General features: G+C 42.5%; 1 protein-coding gene across 2 annotated transcripts in view; it reads right to left on the bottom strand.

Annotated features, from left to right (window-relative positions):
- ANKRD16 (ankyrin repeat domain 16) overlaps positions 1–23186 on the bottom strand; it is a 59423-nt gene that overhangs the window by 9343 nt on the left and 26894 nt on the right. Inside the window, exons 3-7 of one of the 2 annotated variants that reach the window (XM_073619392.1) lie at positions 22516–22558; positions 19264–19545; positions 14957–15065; positions 12115–12276; positions 4476–4554 (exon numbers count right to left, since the gene is read on the bottom strand). In XM_073619392.1, coding sequence (XP_073475493.1) covers positions 4476–4554; positions 12115–12276; positions 14957–15065; positions 19264–19545; positions 22516–22558 — 675 coding nt within the window. The remainder of the gene's footprint in view (positions 1–4475; positions 4555–12114; positions 12277–14956; positions 15066–19263; positions 19546–22515; positions 22559–23186) is intronic. The other variant, XM_073619393.1, reaches the window with a different exon arrangement.

Here is a 23186-nt window from a genome sequence, read left to right as displayed (position 1 = left end):
ACAATTTTGTTTCTGGTGTCCTTCGACAGCACTTTACCATAGTGGAGTTTGGAGTGTGACTGTTTGAGGTTGTGGACAGGTGTCTTTTATACTGATAACAAGTTCAAACAGGTGCCATTAATACAGGTAATAAGTGGAGGACAGAGGAGCCTCTTAAAGAAGAAGATACAGGTCTATGAGAGCCAGAAATCTTGCTTGTTTGTAGGTGACCAAATACTTATTTTCCACCATAATTTGCAAATAAATTCTTTCAAAAATCAGACAATGTTATTGTCTGTATTTGTTTCCACATTTTGTCTCTCATAGTTGAGGTATACCTATGATGACAATTACAGGCCTCTCTCATCTTTTTAAGTGGAAGAACTTGAACAATTAGTGGCTGACTAAATACTTTTTTGCCCCATTGTTTATAAAATGGAGAGTCAGTGCAACAGCATTACCATTTGCATTGAATACTACAACTGAAACAGAGACATAGAGAGATGACAGGATCCGGTGTTGGCGCACTACCCACTAGAGTCAGTACTGACCGAATTTCAGGACATGGCACATAGTATAACATTTTACAGAGACATCAGTATTATTAAAATCAAGTTGCTTCCAACACTTAGACATACACATTATTGTAGAGATGCTAAAGTCAGGGTTTAAGGTGACCAGACCTTCTTAAACTTCCAATGACAACCCCTGTTTGAATAGGTCAATATATATATATATATATATATATATATATATGGGCTGCATTTACCATCGCCTCCCAGGCGGCCACATCAGGTTGGTGCAGAGGTAGCCATTTCAGTGGAATTTACTTTTTGGCATAGTACAGGAGGTATGAGGATATGAGCATCTTAGAGTGATGGGAACGCTGTTCATCATCAGGGATTCTCAGTAGGGCTAGGGAAGGAGTAGGTGTTAAGGCAAGTTGTAGTCTAAGGTTAATTTCAGCAAACACAGCTTCCCAGTATGACATAATTGAGGGGCATTCTCAGAACATATGTACTGTATATAGGAGCCCTGATGTAATCTGCAGCGGGGGTAGACAGGATCGCGCTCAGGAAAGATCCTTTGTAGCCTCTCCTGTGTATACTATACCCAATGAAGAAATTTAACCTGAATCAGCTTATCCCGAGACGGAATCGCAAGCTTTGGGCCTTGTTCTAAGCAATCCTCTATCTAGAGATGGAATATCCCCAAGTACTCCCACAGTTTTCCCATCCTGGGTATATCGGTACATAGAAGAGCACCATAGAGAGTTGATACTGGCTTGTTTAGGTCTGCATGTGTCAAAAGTTCCTCTATGGGGTCTGCTTTGAGAGTAGGAGATTTAGGGAACTGAGCTCTAGCGGTGTGTCGCAGCTGGAAGTACCGGAACAGCATCCAGCCAGGCAGACCAAACTTCCGAGACAGTAATGAGAAATCTAGCATAACGGCCCATAGCTGGGGATCCGGGATGGTGTGAAAGTGAGGGAGTCCAGGGTTGCCCCATAGGGGTTGAGCAGGAGACAGCTGGGCTGGTGCAGAAAAACATTGTGTAGCTGCTCTCCATTTCCTCCATGTAGTATGCGCAGGCCCTGGCAAAAACCGATACGCCCGCGGACCCTGATAAATTAAAGTTACGGAGATCTATTAAAGATCCCAAAAAAGCCGCTTCTAGGCAAGTGGCCGCGTTGGCCCTGGAACTCTGGAACCACCAGTAGGCGGATACCTGTATTGCCGCCCAAAAATAAACCTGAAAATTCGGTAAGACCAATCTGCCCAACCTTGGAGGAAGATAGAGTATATTTAGCCATGCGGGGGGAGGCTCCATTCCAAATAAAGGAAATCAGCAAACTGTCTATTTCTTTAAAAAAGGGGATAGGGACCTAGACCGAACAGTTGCAGAAGATATAGTCGAAACGTGGGAGGAGCATCATTTTGATCAGATTGATTCAGGTTCAGCGGGAGCCTGGACCATGACGAACAACACGTTTTGAGCGAGATTAGGAGTGGTTAAAGATTACAGTCCAAAAAAATCAAACATTCGTCTGGTTACCTGCACACCCAAGTATCTAAATTCCCCAACCCACTGTAGTGGAGAGGATGGAGCAGCGTGAGCCGCTCTGTCATCTATTGGAAAAAGGATAGATTTGGCTCAATTAATCTGTATTCCCGAAAAAGTACCAAATATGTTAAAATTTTTTAGGGCTGCCGAAAGCGACGGACCCATATCATTCAGATATAGTAAGGCATCGTCCGCTTATAGTGATAGTTTCTCCTCCAGACCCCCCACCCTCAAGCCCCTGACCTCAGATGATTCCCTAATTAGGAATGCCAGGGGCTCCAGGGCCATGGCAAACAGGGAGGGAGACAGAGGGCATCCCTGCCACGTACCCCTACGGAGAGAGAACATTTCAGGCAATCATTGGTGCGGACCAGTGCCCTGGGTGCCCTATAGAGCATCCTGGTATAGAGAGGTTTAGGAATAGGCGTCTCAAGTTAATGTCTGTTCCCTTACCCAGCATGAATCCCGTTTAATCAATATGTATCAGATCTTCAATGACAGTGGCTAAGCGAATAGCTAGCACATTCGCTCGCATTTTTGCATTCTTGGTTATCTTTACCAGGTTTGGGAATTAGAACAATAACCGCCTCTTCCATAGATTCAGGGAGAGTATCTAGGGATGACAGCTCAGAAAAAAGGTTTGTAAGCTTAGGGGATACAATCCCAGCAAAGTTGGAATAAAATTCAGCAGGAAGTCCATCCGAGCCTGGGGTCTTACCCGCCTGTAAGCTCCGAATAGCTGTCTGTATCTCTTCCAGAGAGATATCTGCCTCAAGGTGCTCCCTATCTGCCCTGTCCAACACCGGAAGCTTAATGGCATTTAGAGAGGCGGTCAAATCATTGGTGGAATATGCAACCCTGGTCTCAAAGCTCCTGAAAGAATTGCATAAAACGCTGATTAATAAGGTCTGGGGCAACTAGCAAGTGTCCATTAATGTCCTGTACACTAGCAATGTGAGTTGTGGGACTTTTTGCCAGCCATGCCAACAGTCGGCTATTTTTACCACCATGTTTGAAGAAGACTTTACGCTGAGAGTAAAACAAGGCCTTTTTAGTATGCTCTACGGGAAGAAGGGAAAGCTGTCTCAGAGTCCTCTGCCAGACCCGATGCCTATTCGGAAAGGAGACATAGTCTGCCTCCAACCCAGCCGCCTCAGCCTCCAGAAACTCTAATGAGCGAGACCCCTCTCTCTGAAGCGTTGCAATGCGAGATATATACGCACCCCTGATCCATGCCTTAAAAAGAATCCCATCGTACCTCAGTGTCCCCATTCATGGTCCAATAGTTGCATAGAGAGTCTGTGATTAGTTCTTGTAAACGATCATCCGTTGCCCAAAACCTGGAGAGACGCCACAGCCTACCTGCTGGTGGGGTTGACAGGGAGAGAGTTAAACTAAGTGGGGCATGATCCAACACCCCCCCATGGGAGTATACACGCCTCGGTAACCCAGCGGAGGACGTCAGAAGTAGCAAAAGCCAGATCCAACCGTGAAAGGGATTTAAAGGTGGCAGAGTGACAAGTGTATTCTCTAGCGTCGGAATGCAGATGCCGCCACGCATCCGCCAAGGAAAAAGTGGAGACCCATTGCATCAACGCAGAAGTACCCCGTGTCACCCCCTGCAATCTATCCAGGCCTGGCCAAGTCACTCATCAGAAATATTGCTGAAGTGTCATATCTCAATGCCATGGTCATGATGTCATTTAGTATAGTAATTGAGGCTGGAGGGGGCAAATACAGTCCCACCAGAACCATCTTTTTGTCATGAAGTATGACATATCTCCCATCCGGGACAGTACGCACCTCCAGTACTGGAAATGGCAGGGTTTTCCGGATTAGAATACTTACACCCCTGACATAATTGGAGTAGGTCGCATGAAAAAGTTCACTAACCTGGGGTCGCCGGAGTCCATTAATTTTGGAGCCCTGGAGGTGAGTCTCCTGCAATATGCATACATGCGGTTTGTACTTTGAGAAATTTAAAGACTAGGGACCGTTTCACTGCCGTGTTAAGGCCTCAGACATTCCATGAGATTATGGTGAGCTGAGACATAGGTGAATACGTACAGATAACAGTGATAGGATTAAAGTAACATATGTCCCCAATGGCAAGAGAGATTCCAGATGGCAGATGTACAACACATAAAACACTATGCAGAAAATATTAGTTGTAAGCAATTAAGTATACCAGGGCATAAGTCAGGAATATATATCACATATATACATACACACACAGTATATGTGTGCAAAAAATGTAGAATCTGTTGAAATCAGTGCCATCATTCACTAGGGCAGCCCTGAGGAGATTCAATGTACACAACAGCTTGGCGTAATATTTAATGATCGGGGTTTCAAAATAAAATATAATTTTTGCAAAACTAGTACTGTAAGGAGGGGATATATTTGAAGCAAGCAGATTAATACACATTTTTACCTGATCTCTCTTTGGAATCTAGGCAGTTCAGGTCAGCACCAAGGGATAGCAGAGTTGAGAGGCAGCTGACGTGTCCTTCCTAAAAACATAGAAACAACGTTTACAGAACTTCCATAACCATCATATTGTGGGTTGCAGATAAGAAATAAATTAAGAGAAATCCAAGGTAGGAAGAGTGGCATCACTAGTGGGGGGGGGGCAGGGGGTGCGGGCCAGAGGGGTGACACCCGTCAGCAGGGCCCACTGCATTGCCACTGCACCAATCTGGCTCCGCATCTCTCGTGGGCTGAGCTGTCCCCGCTGACTCACATAGCCAAATGGAGTTAAGCCACCTGCCCCTCCTCCCTGTTTACATCTCCACAGGGGGGAGGGACACTACTGTACATGTCCCGCGCTGATCTGGGGTATGTACATTATACAAATTATGGGTCTGCACTGAATGGGGGTTGTCTGTACTGAGGGAGGGGGTCTATACTGAGGGAGGGGGCTCTATACCAATGAGAGGGGTCTGTACTGAGGGAGGGGGCTCTATACCAATGAGAGGGGTCTGTACTGAGGGAGGAGGCTCTATACCTATGAGAGGGGTCTGTACTGAGGGAGGGAGGTCTATACTGACGGTGAGGGGTCTATACTGAGGGAGGGGGCTCTATACCGATGAGAGAGGTCTGTACTGAGGGAGGGGGGTCTGTACTGAGGGTAGAGCTGGGCGATTTTCTCCCAAAAAAAATTAAATAAAATATCTGCGATTTAAAAAAAAAACAAAAAACCCTCAATTCACGTTTCGAATTGAGTTTTTTTTTTTTTTTTTTTTTGGACACCGCTCTGGTCCTGAGGAACTGCAGGCAGGAGTTTTTAGGCGAGACCGCGGCTTTGGCCTAGTCTGCGGCGTCCAGCCTCGCGTACTAGGCCGAAGCCGCGGCCTCGCCTAAAAACTCCTACATGCATCTCCTCAGGACCGGTGCGGTGTCAGCGCCGGTCCTGGTGAGGAAAAAAAAAAAAAAAAAAAAAATTTGATTTGACCTTTCAACTGGATTCAAGATTCAAATCTATTTTTTCCCCAGCCCTAACTGAGGGGGAACTATAGTTGGTGTGTGTGGGAGGGAGGGGTGGGGGGTGGGGCGGGGGTTGACACCATGTTTTTCAACACGGGGTGATACCAACCCTAGTGACGCCATTGGGTAGGAACATCAGAGATGCATCCTTTAATAAAATGAACATTATTACTGGAGTACAAAAGCTTCTAATAATAATTATACCCTTCAGAGACAGAAGAAATGAGCCTTTTGAAATTTTATCGTGGCAAATTTGTTATTATACTGAATATTCAATTGAGATGACCAGAATTTTGAAAAATACAGTGAGTTCTTTTTATTCAAAAAGTGAAATATCACGGATTCTCTCCCTCCCTCCCCCCTAGCTTGTAACTGCAGATTGCAGTTTTCCTTGGGGGTGGGGGGAGCAAGTAGCAAGTAGCGTTTTTCTTTTTCGCTGCTACCCACTCCCACAAGCCTTATCTGGGCGAGGATGGTGTTGCTCATCTCACCCCCGGCCTCCAGTGATATGTCACACATCCCAAGAGGATGCAGGACAAGTTACATGTCAAACAACAACAAATAAAAATTCCCAGCTCAACTTACCAACCAGCCTGTAACAAACTGAATTGTCCTGTCCACAGTTCAAGCTAAAAACAGGGGTATAGTTTGCACACATTTGCAAATACATGCATAAGCTGCAGAGGCTACCTCACAGCACCCCAGTCTACTGCAGTCCTAACTCTATAAATTCTGAGAGCCACCATAGTAGGAGCACATACAGTGCTCAGCATAAATAAGTACACCCCTTTTGAAAAGTAAGATTTTAATCACTATCTCAATAAACACAAGAACAATTTCCAAAATTTTGAAATATAGAACATTTGTTTAGCTCATTACATGAAAGTAAGGTTATTAATATAACTTAATTACAAAATCTTCAGTTTTACTCAAAATTAGTTGATGCAAAAATGAATACACCTCACAACAAACACTACTACATCTAGTATTTTGTATGACCTCTGTGATTTGTAAGGACAGCACCAAGTCTTCTAGGCATGGAATGAACAAGTTGGCGACATATTGCAACATCTACCTTTTTCCATTCTTCAAGAATGACCTCTTTTAGAGCCTGCTGGATGGAGAGTGATGCTCACCTTATCTCTTTAGAATTCCCCATAGGTGTTCGATTGGGTTCAGATCTGGATTAGGGATGGGCGAACGGTTCAGCCCGAGCATAAGTTCGGGATGAACTTTGGTTGTTCGGAGAACAACGAACATTATGTGGTGTTCACGGTAAATTCGAAAGCCGCGGAACCCCGTTAAAGTCTATGAGACACTAACGGTCTTAAAGGCTTATATGTAAGTTATTGTCATAAAAAGTGTTTGGGGACCTGGATTCTGCCCCAGGGGACATGTATCAATACAAATAAAAGTACGTTTTTTCAGGAGCAGTGATTTTAATAATGCTTAAAGTGAAACAATAAAAATTAAATATTCCTTTAAATATCGTGCCTGGGGGTGCCTATAGTATGCCTGTAAAGTGGTGCAGTTTTCCCGTGTTTAGAACAATACCACAGCAAAATTACATTTCTAAAAAGGAAAAAAGAAGTAATTTAAAACTGATTGCGGCAAAACTGAAAACGGCATGAGTGCCCTCCCCCCACCCAGTCTATTACCAGGCCCTTTGGGTCTGGTATGAATATTAAGGGGGACCCTGAACCAAAAATGTATAAAAAATTGTGTAAGGGGTTCCGCCAAAATCCATACCAGGCCCTTCAGATCTGGTATGGATATAAAAAAAAAAAAAAAAAAATTATACATTGTACCCCTGCCAATTCACAAAAAAATTGTCAAAAATAGTAAAAACAACAAGAGACACTTTGGGACAAGTCCTTTATTGAAAAATAAAAATGTCCCGTGATGTAGATCCATCTCACGCCACCCGATAGACCCAAAGAAGAAAAAAAAAAAAGAAAAAAAAAAAAAAAAAAGCTGCAACAGCTCCACCTCCATGGGAGGCTCTTACCAAGTGATGCTTCTGCTCATTGACAGCTGTCACATGGCGTCAGGGGGGGGCAGGGTCACTCATTTACGTCACCGGGTGGCCCTCCCCTCAGCTATACAACAGCTGTCACCGAGAAGAAGCGTCACTCAACGGGAGCCTCCCATGGAGGGGGAGCTGTTGCGGCTTTTTTTTTTTTTTTCGGTCCGTCGGGCAGCGCAAGATGGATCTACATTGCGGGACATTTTTATTTTTTAATAAAGGACTTGTACCAAAGTATCTCGTCATTTTTACTATTTTTGACACTTTTTTTTATGAATTGGCAGGGGTACAATGTACCCGGTTTCAATTCACATGGGGGGGGGCAGGATCTGGGGGTCCCCTTGTTAAAGGGGGCTTCCAGATTCCGATAAGCCCCCCGCAGACCCCCACAACCACCGAGCAAGGGTTGTGGGGATGAGGCCCTTGGGGGGGGGGGGGGGGGGACTGCGGCCTGCCAGGTTGCGTGCTCGGAAAAGGGCCTGGTATGGATTTTGGGGGGACCCCCACGCAATTTTTTTTTTCATTTTTGGCTCGAGGTTTCCCTTAATATTCATACCAGACCCAAGGCCTGGTCATGGACGGGGGGGGGGGGGGGGAAATCCATGCCATTTTTTACAATGAGTTTTATCTATATTGCCGAGACCTGACAATTGATTTTTAAATGACTTTTCTTTTCAAAATGTCATTTTGCTGTGGTACTGTTCCAAACACCGGAAAACTGTGCCACTTTACAGGCATACTAAGGACACCCCCCAGGCACAATTATTAAGGAATATTTAATTTTTATTGTTTCACTTTAAGCATTATTAAAATCACTGCTCCCGAAAAAACTGTCCCCTGGGGCAGGACCCGGGTCCCCAAACACTTTTTATGACAATAACTTGCATATAAGCCTTTAAAATGAGCACTTTTGATTTTTAATATTCGTGTCCCATAGACTTTAAAGGTGTTCATCCAATATTTTTGCCTGTTCGCAAGTTCTGGTGCGAACCGAACCGTAGGGTGTTCGGCTCTTACTTAATCAGGAGACATACTTGACCACTGAATCACTTTCACCCTGTTCTTCTTCAGAAATGCCACAGTGGCCTTAGAAGAGTTTTGAAACAGCGTCATGTTGGAAAAGTGCACGATGACCAAGGGCACGGAGTGATGGTAGCATCTTCTCTTTCATTATAGAGCAGTACATCTGTGAATTCATGACACCATCAATGAAAGGCAGCTCCTTGACACCAGCAGCACTCATGCAGTCCCACACTGCCATCACAATGTTTCACTGTAGGCACCATGCATTTTTCTTTGTACTCCTCACCTTTGCGTTGCCATACAATTTTGAAGCAATCAGTTCCAAAAATATTTATCTTGATCTCATCACTCCAGAGTACATAGTCCCAGTAGTCTTCTTTTTTAGCATGGGTCCTGGCAAATTCTAGGCAGGCTTCTTGTGTTACAGGAAACAATCACCCCAGTTTGGCTTTCTACTTCTTTAGCCAACTTCAGTGAATTTGCATGGCAATTTTCTTCAACCCTTCTCATCAGAAGACACTTCTGTTGAGGTGTTACTTCCGTGGACGGCCTGGATGCCTCTGTGAGATGGTTGCTGTTCCATCCTTGTTAAATTTTTTTAACACGTTGGCTACAGTATTAAGACTGATAAGTAAAGCTTCAAACAAACAAACAAATACAAACAAATGGCCCCTGCCCCCACCTATAACTGACCTTCACAGCAAGGAGCACATGGAAGGGCTATCACATGAAAGACAAAAACAGAACATTCCATAGCTCAACTTACCAACCAGTCTGCCAACCAACCAAATTAACCTGTCCAACAGTCTGCGTTAAAAACAAGGGTTTAGTTAGCACGCATTTGCAAACGCATGCATAAGGTGCAAGGCCTCTTCACGGCACCCTGTGTATGCTTGCAGTCCTAACACTACTGAATTTATGTGTCTCCACAATGGCAGCACATGCATTAAATGGATAGATGAGAGCAGGTGGGCCTGGAGGCAGCCCAGTCCCCCTTAAAGGAACAGGAGCACACTGGACACCCAGCAAGGGCATAATGGCAGCAAAGGTGTACAGTGTGTCCCTGGACCAATATACATCAGAAACAAACAAATGGCCCCTGCCCCCACCTATAACTGGCCTTCACAGCAAGGAGCACATGGAAGGGCTATCACATGAAAGACAAGTAAAGATAAAGTAAAGCTTTACTGATCTTCTTGTAGCCTTCACCATGAAATGGGAAGGGGTTTTCTTTGTGAAGAAAGACTGTCAATTAGACTCACTTGTAGTTGAATTCTTGTTAATTAGGATTTTGTTGTCTAACATTCAGCTTTGCTCCTAAGTCTTTCATTGGGGTGAATTCATTTTTGCAACATGGTCTTGAATGAATGAATTTGTTAGGAAAAATACTTTTTTGTGTGTGCAAATTAACAAATCTTGGTTGCGCTCAATAGCCCGCATTTGTAGGAGTATTTTGTATTTTGTAGTATAGTGTCCCATTGAAAATGTTCATTCTGAAAGTAAAGGTTTTCTGACAAATCTGTTGGGGTGTACTCATGTATGCTGAGCACTGCATATGTACATTTCTTAATATTTCCGGACCGCCGCGGGCCGATATCCGTCCTCACTTTGAGGACGATATCGTTGTTATGGCAGCAGCTAGCTGCCATAACCCCGGTATCGCCGTGTTCGGCCGGCACAAGATAAAAGTGTTCTTTGCGGCGGATTCGCCACGAGATCACGTTTTATCTGCGGCAGGAGAGGGCTCCCACTGCGATCTGGTGCCCTCCACCGCTTACCAGAGCCGTCGGCAGTGGCGGAGGCAATCAGATCCTTCCCGTGGGGCTGTGCACGGAGACAAGTGAAGGGAAGATGGCCCCCACCCGTCTCCATGACACTGCAGGGCGGAAGTGACGTTTTAACATAGCTCTTAAAAGGGCCATTTTTTTTTTAAATGACAAAAATGTGTTTTTTGTATTTTAGTGTAAATATGAGATCTGAGCTTTTTTTGACCCCAGATATCATATTTAAGAGGTCTTGTCATGCTTTTTTTCTATTACAAGGGATGTTTGTAATAGGAATAAAAGTGACACTTTTTTTTTTTTAAACAGTGTAAAAATAAAAAAAAGGGTAAAATAAATAAGAGAAAATTTTTTTTTTTTTAAACGCGCCACGTCCTGCCAAGCTCGTGTGCAGAAGCGAACGCATACGTGATTAGCGCCTGCATATGAAAACGGTGTTCAAACCACACATGTGAGGTATCGCCGTAATCGGTAGAGCGAGAGCAATAATTCTAGCCCTAGACCTCCTCTGTAACGCAAAACATGCAACCTGTAGAATGTTTTAAATGTTGCCAATGGAGATTTTTAAGGGTAAAAGTTTGTCGCCGTTCCACGAGCGGGCGTAATTTTGAAGCATGACATGTTGGGTATCATTTTACTCAGTGTAACATTATCTTTCACAGTATAAAAAAAAATTGGACTAACTTTACTGTTGTCTTATTTTTTAATGCAAAAAAGTGTATTTTTTCCAAAAGAGTGCGCTTGTAAGACCGCTGCGCAAATACAGTGTTACAGAAAGTATTGCAATGACCGCCGTTTTATTTTCTAGGGTATTAGAAAAAAAAATGTATAATGTTTGGGGGTTCTAAGTAATTTTCTAGCAAAAAAAAAAGTTTTTAACTTGTAAACAACACATCTAAAAAATGAGGCTCGGTCCTTAAAGAGGAGTTCCACCCAGGGGGGCCGTCAAAAAAAAAAAAAAAAAAAAATTAAAAGTCAGCAGCTACAAATACTGCAGCTGCTGACTTTTAATTGGACACTTACCTGTCCCACGGTCCAGCGATGCGGGGGATCGAAGCCCCGCTCGTCCCCCCCCTTCGCTCGTCGGCGCCGGCATTTCAACTGTGGGCGCCAGGCTGTGGCTTCACAGCCTGGCACCCACTGCGCATGCGCGAGCGGCGCCGCGCGCTGTGATTGGCCGCTCAATCACCTGGGACCTGTAATGGGTCCCAGATGATTGACAGGAGGGAGGGAGCAGAGCCAAGCCCTTCCTGTGCCTGGGGGGAAGTGATGTCACCAGCCCAGGCAGAGGAACAGGCAGACTACAAGGGACCACCTAGCAACAGGCATTTAGAGGTAAGTAAAAAAAAAAAAAAAAATATATCCAAATGTTTTTTTTTTAAAGAATTTTTCCAGGTATTTTTGTTTTTTGGGTGGAACCCCACTTTAAGTGGTTAATGCGTGTCAAATAAACAGGCTGGAGGCAGAGAGGTGATATAGGAATCTGCTTAGCTGAACTGGGAAGTTACATTTTTATCAGGAACTAAGTGTGCCACCTGCTAGGCTGTGCAAAGTTCAAAATATGTGTAAATGTGGCTATACATATTTAAAAATACTTTTGCGAATAAGACTGCACACATAGAGTATATGTATTTTAACTATGTATGTAGCCATTTGTCCCGTGTTTCACTTTGAAATATGACTGGTAAGTAGGCCTTTAATTTTGGTTTCTAAATCTTAGTTATGCTTTATTAAAGATAGGAGACTCTACACCTGACCTTGGCAGCATAGTGTAGCGGGCTGAGCTGGATTGACGTTGCTCTCTCATTTACATTCACACCAAGACTAGACACCAGGTAATGGAGAGATTGGTCTTGTCCTGTAACAGCAGCTAGATGCAACGCCTGGGCTCCCATCTTATCCACAGCTGTGAAGCAGACCTGGCATTAGAACAGAAACCACAAATTATTTAGATTTGTTCAATGCAGCTTTAACATTGTACGGTCACCAACATTTAGGACAAAGAAATTGTTTTGTCACTTCCAAACACCACTCTTATTTTTATTCCCCAAAGATCATGTGAGAAATAAGCAAATTGCAAACCAATCTATATCAAGTCAATTCCTTCATTGCAGATATATGCAAATATAAGCCAAATTCACCCAAATCTAGTTCTCACCTTAAATGTATGTTTTTGTATAAAAAAAAAGATAAAGAAAAAAAAAAAAAAAAACAAAAAAAAACAAAAAAAAAACACTATCTATAACCACTTTGCTGAATAATAGGAGCCTGCTCACCAGCAATATGTATGTTGTAAAAGGCCTGCAAGTGTGTGGTGTCCTTGTCATGTACATGCCAACCAATATGCCTCTAAGCAGGAACTTGGGGTTTTAAGAAAGAAAAAAACTGCATAGGCCAATGTTTTAAAACATCTAGTCACTTTAGGAGATTTACCAGGTCCTATACAATTCTGAAGCCAAGTAGAAAACAATGTACCTGTTTATACAAATTTCATGTTTTCTGAATGAAGACCTTTGAACACTGTACATTCTCCTGGGCACAAGATGTATAGAAGGGCCCAATGCAACTTTAGAACAAGGCTGCTATTTTTGTATAAAGTTTTTATTCAGTTTGTATCAGAAACATAACAGTACAGCCAGGTAAATAATGATCTGTGATATACAAACATGACTCACTTCTGCACAGAAGAAAGGTCCCACTATTGTATTTTGGATAAATTGATTGTAAGCTCTCAAGAGCAGGATCCTCTTAAGCCTGGTACAAACTATTGCTTGTTTTTTTTTTTGTTCAACCCAGTGGGCTGAATGGAAAAAAAAAATAAAAAACAAAAATAAAACTGAGGAGCTCGCTGTTTTAACTATGCGCTGTTAGTACAGCGATCTACCCTCTGAGCTACTGTTTTCTGACAAAGGGGCCCCTGCCAAAACACAACGGCCAATACTCGCGGCCATTGCCTAAGAGCGCTTCTCTATTCTATTCTTTTATTTTCTATTCTAATCTAGACATGTGCAATTAGTTTCGTTCCAAATTCGTTTTTCGGCAAAATTCGACAAATTAGTTAATTCGGAAATATTCAAACAAAAACCCGTTTAACTAATTTTTCCAGAAAATTCCAAAATTCAAAAATAAGAATGAAAATCCAAAAACCTGAAATAACTAACAACTAACTATTACTAACTAGTAAATTATAGGTATTGCAATCTCCTTTCAAATTTGTCTTTTAGTGAACGTACAAATTTATCTACAGGTATGAATTATCCGAAATAACGAATGCGGCATCTAAACGAATGAAACGTAATTAATTAATAATGCTAAGAATAAGAAAAACGTTTAAATGTTATTATTTCTTATTATTAATTTGTTACATTCCATTCATTTAGATGCCGCATTCGTTATTTTGGATAATTTGTAACTTCAGATAAAGTTGTATTCGTTACGTTAATAAACAGACAAATTTGAAAGGAAATTCCAATACCTATAAATTTAATAGTTAGTTATTATTTCAGAATTTACAAATATTCAAATTCCGCATCTAAACGAATGGAACATAACGAATTAAAATTTTTCCAAAGTTATGAGTTTATTCGAAATAACTTATTTAGATCATAATGAATAAACCAAAAAAAACAAAACAAAACAAAACAAAAACGAACACATTTTTCCACAGTGCACGTCTATTCTATCTGAATTTTGGAAAATGGTTATATTCTTTCTAATATATTGTTTTATTTTCTATGCTATTCAAATTTCGTAATAAGGTTATATTCTATTTTTTTCTATTCTATTTTCTCATCTATTTGAAATTCGAATTTCAGAAGATGGTTATATTCTGTTCCTTTCAATTCCATTTTATTCTGTTCTTTTATTATTTTCTATTTTGTTCTGTTTTACTCTATTCTTTTATTTTTCATTCGGTTCTGCTTTACTCTATTATATTCTATGCTTTTATTATCTATTCTATTGTTTTCTATTCTTTTCCTTTATTTTCTATTAGTTTTTATTCTCTTCGGAAATTCTAAAATGTTTCAAATTTGATTAGAAAACTATTTGAATCAAAAACTATTCGAAAATGAATTTCGTCCAAAATTGTGTTTTGTAATTTTTGGATACATCTGAACTTCCGAATAATGAAAAGTTATTTTCAGAGTTTTAATTCGGAACAAAACGAACCGCGCAGGTCGACCTCAATGTTGTAGTGTGGATGACAGTTCTGGGACTGTGTTTGACTTGCTTTGTGTTTCTCTGAATATTAGAGGTCCTACTGAGATGCGTCCGCACTGCAGGCAAGTCAAAAGCAGCCTCTTGCTGTGTTTTGCATTCAAAGTATGCATTTGAGTAGCACAGAGTTCTAATGTCTATTATACATTATCAATTGTTTGGGAAGCACCTGTTCCACATAGAGTGCTGAAATGAGCCTTTCATAATGCAACTCATGTTAAAGAGACCCTGGCACATTGCAAAAAATGAAAAAAAAAATATTTTTGGAACGATAAACACCAAGTATGCATTCAAGATACTTGATTTTTCTGAGCTTTTACCTGCAATGTTTAAGTTGATGACAGGGTCTCTTTAAGGGTAATGTTATTTGCCTGATGGTACCTTCTTTTTTTCTAAGAGGAGTTGAGCAATATGCAGATGGCCATTCTGGACAGCATCCATAAAAGGGGTCACACCACAGCTGTCTTTGCAGTCAGGGTCATAACCGCACCTGTCAACAGATTAAAATGAATATATCAGCAAAAGAAATGTGTAAATGACAAGTTGAGGTTTGGATATAATGCCCCTAGTGCCCACTTCCTACCCCCCTAATGTATACTATAGTAAACACTACCCCCTTCCCAGGTGCTTACTTAGCTCGCTCTAAAGGTGGTTGCTACTTGTTAACAGTGTTTACATCCTCCATTCAGAAATCATCTTGGCCAATGCCCTTACCCTCACTGTAATTTCCCATAGACTTGAAGAGGTCTTGCTCCATTAGAAGGGGGAAAAAGCCTATTCCAGTCTATAGGAAGTTACTGCACAGACATGGGCAGAACAGAAAAGATTTCTGAATGGAACAAGACTTGACAACTGAGATAGACTTGGCAGATTGGAGCGGAGCCTAGTCTTCCGTGGCCTATTTTTGTCTCCCAAAAAGACGATTGCCCAAGCTTGGAGGAAACCACCTGTTCCCTTCCAGGAGGTAAGAGATCGCATGACCGTGATGATGCTTAATGAACAGATGTCTAGCATCCGAAACGATACGTATGTTAAGTTCCTGAAAGTTTGGGAACCATGGCTGTCTTATGCTTTTCCTACCCCCCCCCCCCCCCCCCCCCCAGCCAGCTTGGGTCGCCTATGACGGACGGCCTCAATGTTCCTGGGTCCCTACCTTCCCCCTCTCTATGCCTCTAAACTGGGCCCTTTTCCTTGCCAACTTCTCATCCTCTCCCTCGTTCCATACCCATCAGGTGCACCTCCTCTATTTTCTTAGCGTCATCTTTCCTCCTGGTTTCTGACCTATTCCTTCTTCTCAAATCTGTATAGGCTATAAATTGCACCATTATATGGAACTTACCCAGGATCCCTTTGTCCTCCAGACATTATGAAAAGGCCTACCTCTATCTGTATGCTAACTTTTGTTACCACTGTCAACGCTAGCCCCTGTGTGGGTGGAACAATAGCATGTTAGTTACTTGTTAAACTGAATCAAAATGATTGAAACAGAAAAGATTACTGAATAGAGGATCTAAAAACACATGAGGCGGTCACTGTCAGGGAGGTAAGTGGGCACCTGGGTGGGGGCAGGGTTAGCATAGAGTAAGTAGGGGAGGTAAGAACAAGGGCTGGGGACTTCCTAAACCAGAACTTTTCCCTTACATTTAAGCAATAACCAGTTTATACTATGTTTATTTTACACTAACATACTGTAAATCTGACAGTCCAGCCAAAAGCTATACATTACTTATAGGTGGATTCAAATAAGTAAACACCTGATTTCTACTTCCCGATGTCTATGTCTGTGCATGCCTCCTGCGGACCTGATAGGCAGCCCAATGGGCAACTGAAAATGTTTGCAAGGCAGGTTGACAACACTGCTGTTTGTTGCAAGGCACTAGCTTATCGTTGTCAACCTGCCACAGGAAGTGCTGTTACTAAAAGGATCTCTAGGTATGAGATTAACAAAAATTATTTGGTTTAACAACCCTCTACAGTGAGGCATGATGTCAAACATTCTGAAAATTAGATTTTGGACTTTAAATTAATTAATCATTGTAGGCTGAAAGAGGAACTAAACTCTAATACTAACCTTCCCTCCAGCGATACGACATGTGAATACTTCCTTGCTGATGCAGACACCTTCACCCGGTCCTTTTCCTGGTTTGGCATCATTATCAGCCTCATATATACACTATATTGCCAAACGTATTGTTACGCCTGCCTTTACACGCACATGAACTTTAATGGCATCCCCGTCTTAGTCCGTAGGGTTCAATATTGAGTTGGCCCACCCTTTGCAGCTATAACAGCTTCAACTCTTCTGGGAATGCTGTCCACAAGGTTTAGGAGTGGGTCTATGGGAATGTTTTACCATACTTCCAAAAGCGCATCTGTCTCCACTCTAATTCATCCCAAAGGTGTTCTAGCGGCTTGAGGTCAGGACTCTGTGCAGGCCAGTTAAGCTCCTCCACCACAAACGCGATCATCCATGTCTTTATTGACATTGCTTTGTGCACTGGTCCAAATCATTTGGTGGAGGGGGATTATGATGTGGGGTTGTTTTTCAGGGGTGGGGCTTGGCCCCTTAATTCCAGTAAAGAGAACTCTAAGGCCTCGTACACACGGTACGATTGTTGGCAGGAGATTGTCTACTGACAGACTGTTGTCCTAAAATCCTTACTGTTAGTACGCTCCTTTAACAATTAATTGTCCAACTTTCGGCCAACAAATGTTGGATGAGAGGCTAGTAAATTTTCAGTGGACAATGGCCTGACGTCTGATTTTCGTATGGTCAGTACACAAAATAAGAATGGTCAAACATTCCCACAGACACACTCCTAAACCTTGTGGATACCCTTCTCAGAAGAGTTGAAGCTGTTATAGCTGCAAAGGGTGGGCCAACTCAGTATTGAACCCTTCGGAGATTGGGATGCCATTATAGTTTGTGTGTGTAAAGGCAGGTGTCCCAATACTTTTGACAATATAGTGTGTGATATATATCTATACACACTATTTTTTTTTCCCTTGTCAAATTAGATACAGCAACGGTTTAAAAAAAAGCATTCCAAGAACATCTTTCAATCTAAACAAGTGGAACAAGACAAAATGAATATTCATAATGTTAATTACACACCCATCATATCTCTCTAGTCTAGGCTTTTACAATCATCAGCCATCTTGACTGGCCAGCCCAGGTATTAATTCGTCCTGGCACTGAGTTATGCCAAGAATGTACACATGTACAGCTTAGTGTACCGGCTGAATTTCGATCCGTCTTTGGCCAGCTTTAAACCTGATATATTATTATTATTATACAGGATGTATATAGTGCCAACAGTTTGCGCAGCTCTTTATAATGTAGAGGGGGGGGGACAGCACAATTACAAAACAGGAATAATATATTGAATATATTATTATAGTTCCCGATTTAGGCTGGGTTCACACTATTGTGAATTGGATGCACGGGTTTCCCGCATCTAATTCGCATAGCAGGAGATTGTGACTGACTTTCTATGCAGCCGGTTCACACATCTCCAGAGCGGCTCCGGTGTGAATTGCACAGGAGCCCTGTGCGTCTTTTAGCCCATTTTAGGTCGGAATTCAGACAAAAATTCGGGCTGAAATCGGACCTGAAACAGTGAATGGGGACGCACCGGACCTCCTGCTGCGAGTCGCTCCATGCTCCAGTCTGAACCCAGCCTTAAAGTGGTTCTAAAGGCTCAAGGTTGTTCTTACCTTAATGCATTAGTGTGAAAAAACCTCCTGGATGCAGCTCCCCCCCTCCCGGGTCTCTCTCTCTCCTCACTGGCTCACACAGCAATGGAAGCCATTGACTCCTGCTGCTGTCAATTACAGCCAGTAAACCAATAAGGAGATAGTGGGAACAGGGCCAAGCCACACTGTATGAATGGACAAAGGAATGCAGCTTGGGAGTAAGTCTGCTTGAGTGACCCCACAGCAAGAGGCTGGCTATTGGGGGCACGAGCCAGGGCCACCGTCAGGAGACCTGTAAAAACTATTGCACAGAGCAGGGAAGTATAACATTAACAAATAACACCTTTAGGATTACCTTAACTATCTCCGTGTATCATCAGCAGCACCCTCCATCTTTCCCGTCTGGCTCCCTTTCCTGCTTGGGAGACCTAAACCGCATTGCTGTTTATTCTATTTTTGTTGTTTTGTACTGCTATCTTAAAGTGGAGTTCCACCCGCTTTTACAACTCTTCAGCATCCCTCACTAAACTGTGCACTGTAAACGAATTGGATATATTTTTATTTTTCTCAGCACCTACTGTATATCTGCTGTATTCATTTTTCACTTCCTCCTCCCTGGCCGTGGCCCATCGCATCATTTTCTGTTTGCAATGCCTTCTGGGAAGGGGCGGCAACTTCCTCTGACACTGCCGTTGCTATGAAAACCTGACCTGAAACCTATTACACTGCTTGTGCTGCACTGAGCATGTGCGAGATCTGCAAGGATGAGATCCAGGAAGAAATACAGTCTGGCTTCAGATGCCCACACTTAAGATGGCTGTGGCCTGCTGTAAGTTTATAAAATAACAAACTACTGCTATAAACTAACAAAACAGACCTTAGTTTACAGACTAACTTTACTAGAATACATTAAAACGGGGGTCCACCTATCTATCGTTTTTTTTTTTTTGGAGTTCATTCACAAACTTTTCTTCTCATGATTATCTACTCACATGTTCTGTGTAATAAGTCTGCCTGTGTCCGATTTCGTTGTAAAGAATAACTTATAAAATTCACTGAAGGCGGTTTCCATCTTCATTGTGGGCATTTGAAGCCCACAAGCATGTATTTCCTGGATGCGGTGAATGCTGTGCTCCCAGCATTCGACGAGATGTTGTGAGGACGCTGTTGCACAATGCATGCTGGGAAGCCTGAGACTAGCTCCCAGGGGACTGTGGGAGGTCTGGGAGAGGCTAGAAACACGCCTACTCCCATGGGAGGGAAACCAGGAAGTGCTAAGAAGATTAGGAAAAAAAAAAAAAAGGTAATTACGGCGATTTAAATTTTTTTTACACAGCATGTCAGCATCTAGGCAAGGAAGAGAATGCATAGAGATAATGTTCAAAATTTGGGTGGAACCCCGCTTTAAGCTTGTGTATTATAGGGGTATTTTTATCTAAAAAGTATAATTTCAGCTGGAACACCACTTTAAGTCATTAGTTAAACACATGTATCCTTCACTATCTCCACTGTATAGCACTCCGTGAAACTCTTGTTCAATTGTATATGACTGCTATATACTCTTTGGATCTGTCCGTAAGATTCTACCTATTGCTGGTTACAGCCTATTTTTGTAGTCTGTAATGTGATGTTCTAAATACAGTGGAGCCTCGGATTACGAGCATAATCCGTTCCAGGAGTATGCTCGTAATCCAATGTACTCGCATATCAAAGCGAATTTTCCCATTGAAGTCAATGGAAACGAAAATAATTAGTTCCACATTGACTTCAATGGGATGCAATACTGCATGCGGCCAGAGGCGGGGGGAGCTGGAGAGCCTCAGAAACGGCCGAGAAGGCCAGAGGGACACTTCGACTGACCTCAGGTCTTTCTGTGCATTTCCGAACGGCGACTTTCGGCTCTGCTCGGCTCCGATGCCCCCCACCTCAGGCCAAAAGCGGTACTGCACACCGCTTTTGGCCTGAATCCTGCTTATTTTGCGAGACAACACTCACAAACAAGAGTTAGGATGTTTAGAAATACATTGCTCGTTGTGCAAAATGCTCGTTAACCGCGTTACTCGCAAAGCGAGGTTCCACTGTATAGAATTGTAAAAAAATATAAAAAAAATTAATAACAGCCTGGGCTCTCGGAAAGTGGTTGAATTCTAACCCCGAAGAGGACCCGACTTGGACCAGAGTTTCCGAAAAGGACTACTTTAACCACTTCAATACCAGGCACTTAGACACCTTCCCGCCCAGCCCAATTTTCACCTTTCAGCGCTGTTGCAATTTGAATGACATGCTACACTGTACCCAAACAAATTTTTTATCATTTTGTTCCCACAAATAGAGCTTTCTTTTGGTGGTATTTGATCACCTTTGCGGTTTTTATTTTTTGCGCAACAAATAAAAAAAGACCGAAAATTTCGAAAAAAAAACAAGTTTTTCTTTGTTTCTGTTAAATTTTTTTGTAAATAAGTACGCTTTCTCCTTCAATAATGGGCACTGATATGGCTGCACTGATGGGCACCGATGAGGTGGCACTAACGGGCACTGATGATGGGCACTGATGGGCACACATAGGCGGCACTGATGGGCACTCGTAGGTGGCATTGATTGGTATATATGGGTGGCACTGATGGGTACTTGTGTGGCACTGATGTGTGGCACTGATGGGCACAGATGGGCACTGACAGGTGGCACTGATGGGCAATGACAGGTGGCACTGATAAAGCATTGCTGGGCAGATCATTGACATAATAGTGCCAATCAGTGCCCATTTGTGGGCACTGATTGGCACAGATTGGGCACATGTGGATGGCCATGGGGTACATACCTGGCCATCCATGTTGCCCCTTCCCTGGTGGTCCTAGTGGCATCCCTGGTAGTCCAGTGGAGTGATCTGAGGGGGGGCTGCGCTGATAAACAATCAGCGCAGACCCCCCCTGCCAGGAGAGCCGCCGATCGGCTCTCCTCTACTTGCGTCTGTCAGACGCGAGTGAGGAAGAGCCGATCAACGGCTCTTCCTATTGACAGCGTGATCAGCCGTGATTGGACACGGCTGATCACGTGGTAAAGAGCCTCCGCCGGAGGCTTTTTACCAAGATCAGTGTAGCGGCGTGTCAGACTGACACACCGCTCCACCGATCGCCGCGATGCGCGTCCCCGGGGGCGAGCTGCGGCATGTTATCCTGCTGGACGTCATATGACGTCCAGTCAGGATAACAGAACCACTTCCCGGACGTCAATCCGCTATAGGGCGGGCGGGAAGTGGTTAAAGCAATAAACAAGCAAAAAACTTTACCCATAACAACTTGATAAAAAAAATAATGTGTTTTAGCAAGAAACATACATTCCACATTATTAATTATGCTACCAAAATGAGTGCGTGCTGTAAATTGTCTCCAGAATTGCATCTGTTTATTCTTGCTGGAGGATGAAATTTTGCTGAAGCCCAGAGCCGCTGAACAAAAGTAAATCATAAAGCAGAACTAAACTCATCGATTAAACGATTTAAAAAAACAGTTAGCAATCCCAGCATTCCAGGAATGTAACTGTCACATTTGCTTGTTTCCTCAAACAAACTGTCAAACCATCAAATGGCTGATGTCATAACTGCATGTGCAGAACCATGGCAGTTGCAGATCAAACAGAAGCAGCTTCCTTGGCTGTAAAGGATAGGAGGGTTTAATTCTGATTTAAGGCTGTCAGCAGATCGGCCTCTACAAACTCGGCAGTGCCTAATAATAGAGAGCAACTGAACATGTGCAGAGCAGGGTGAGTATTACTGGATTTTAAATAGTATAGACACTTATTTTTAAGGTTTTACATAGCTATACCTGCAAAAGGAGCCAGCCTGAAATGATCAAGCAGGACTTAATTTTCTGACTAAAGTTCCACTTTGATTGGTTACCTGGCCTTGGAAGAAAGAGTGCACTATCAGTTTTGGTTCAGGCAGTTGACAGCAGGAACTATCAAACCCAAAAAACCTCTTATGTCTGACTCTCAGCTGTAAGCCATCCTGAGACAAACCAAGTAAAGCTCAATAAAAAAGAAGGTACAAATATAAAATATCTTTCATAGGTACCCCTTCAGAATTACAGTATACTAATCTGAGGGTAGATAGTCAGATTTTCACACAAGCCAGATTGTGACTGGTGTTAAAAAAAACTGGACACCATTCAAATGCATTTATCTGAACTAAAACGTTTTAATATTCTGTTACCTATAAAATCATTACATTACAAAATGTGCTACATTACCTCTCAAGAAGGATCTTCACCACATCAATGCAGCCATGCATTGCTAAATAAATAAAAAAAAAAAAAACATAGTATTCAGATACAAAAGTATTACGTGTGTCTAAGTGCATGTATGTAGGGCTGTAGATTGCTTAAAGTGTAACTCCACTTTTATCGAGAAAAAAAACATTCCCCTCTCAGTGATCTATGTACATTGCAAGGATTATAACAAACTTTGTTACAGATTCCTACCTTTTGTTATTATGAAGAAATCCCTGTGTTTCTCTGTGCTCAGTGGGTCTAATGGGAGTGGTTTTATAATTAACTGTCAAGTGTGCAGCTGCAGAGCACTAATGAGGAAATCCGCTGGGCCTGCATCCCTTTAGTCGTGTTCCTATTCAAAGTATCTTTACAAAAATGACATTTTTGTTGCAAGGGATGCCTGAAATCTCGTATCTTAGGCAGACTTCTGGGAAAATTGGTGAGCCAATCACACAAGCAGGAAATGATGTTTCTGGGGGTGATCAGTACACACTGTGTACAGAACAACTCCAGGTAGCCGTATTGCAATACGTTCTCAGAAAATTACAGTGGCTGCAGATTGAAAAGGAAAAAAGGTAATTTTTAATAACATTCAATCACAATATGATTAGTGTCGCAATTATATGCGCTATATTATTTTTTTCTTTATT

The sequence above is a fragment of the Aquarana catesbeiana genome, linkage group LG03 (genome assembly GCF_042186555.1).
Source record: "Aquarana catesbeiana isolate 2022-GZ linkage group LG03, ASM4218655v1, whole genome shotgun sequence".
Classification (NCBI taxonomy): domain Eukaryota; kingdom Metazoa; phylum Chordata; class Amphibia; order Anura; family Ranidae; genus Aquarana; species Aquarana catesbeiana.
The sequence above is the reverse complement of the archived record's forward strand: the minus strand, read 5'-3'. Positions and strand labels throughout refer to the sequence as shown.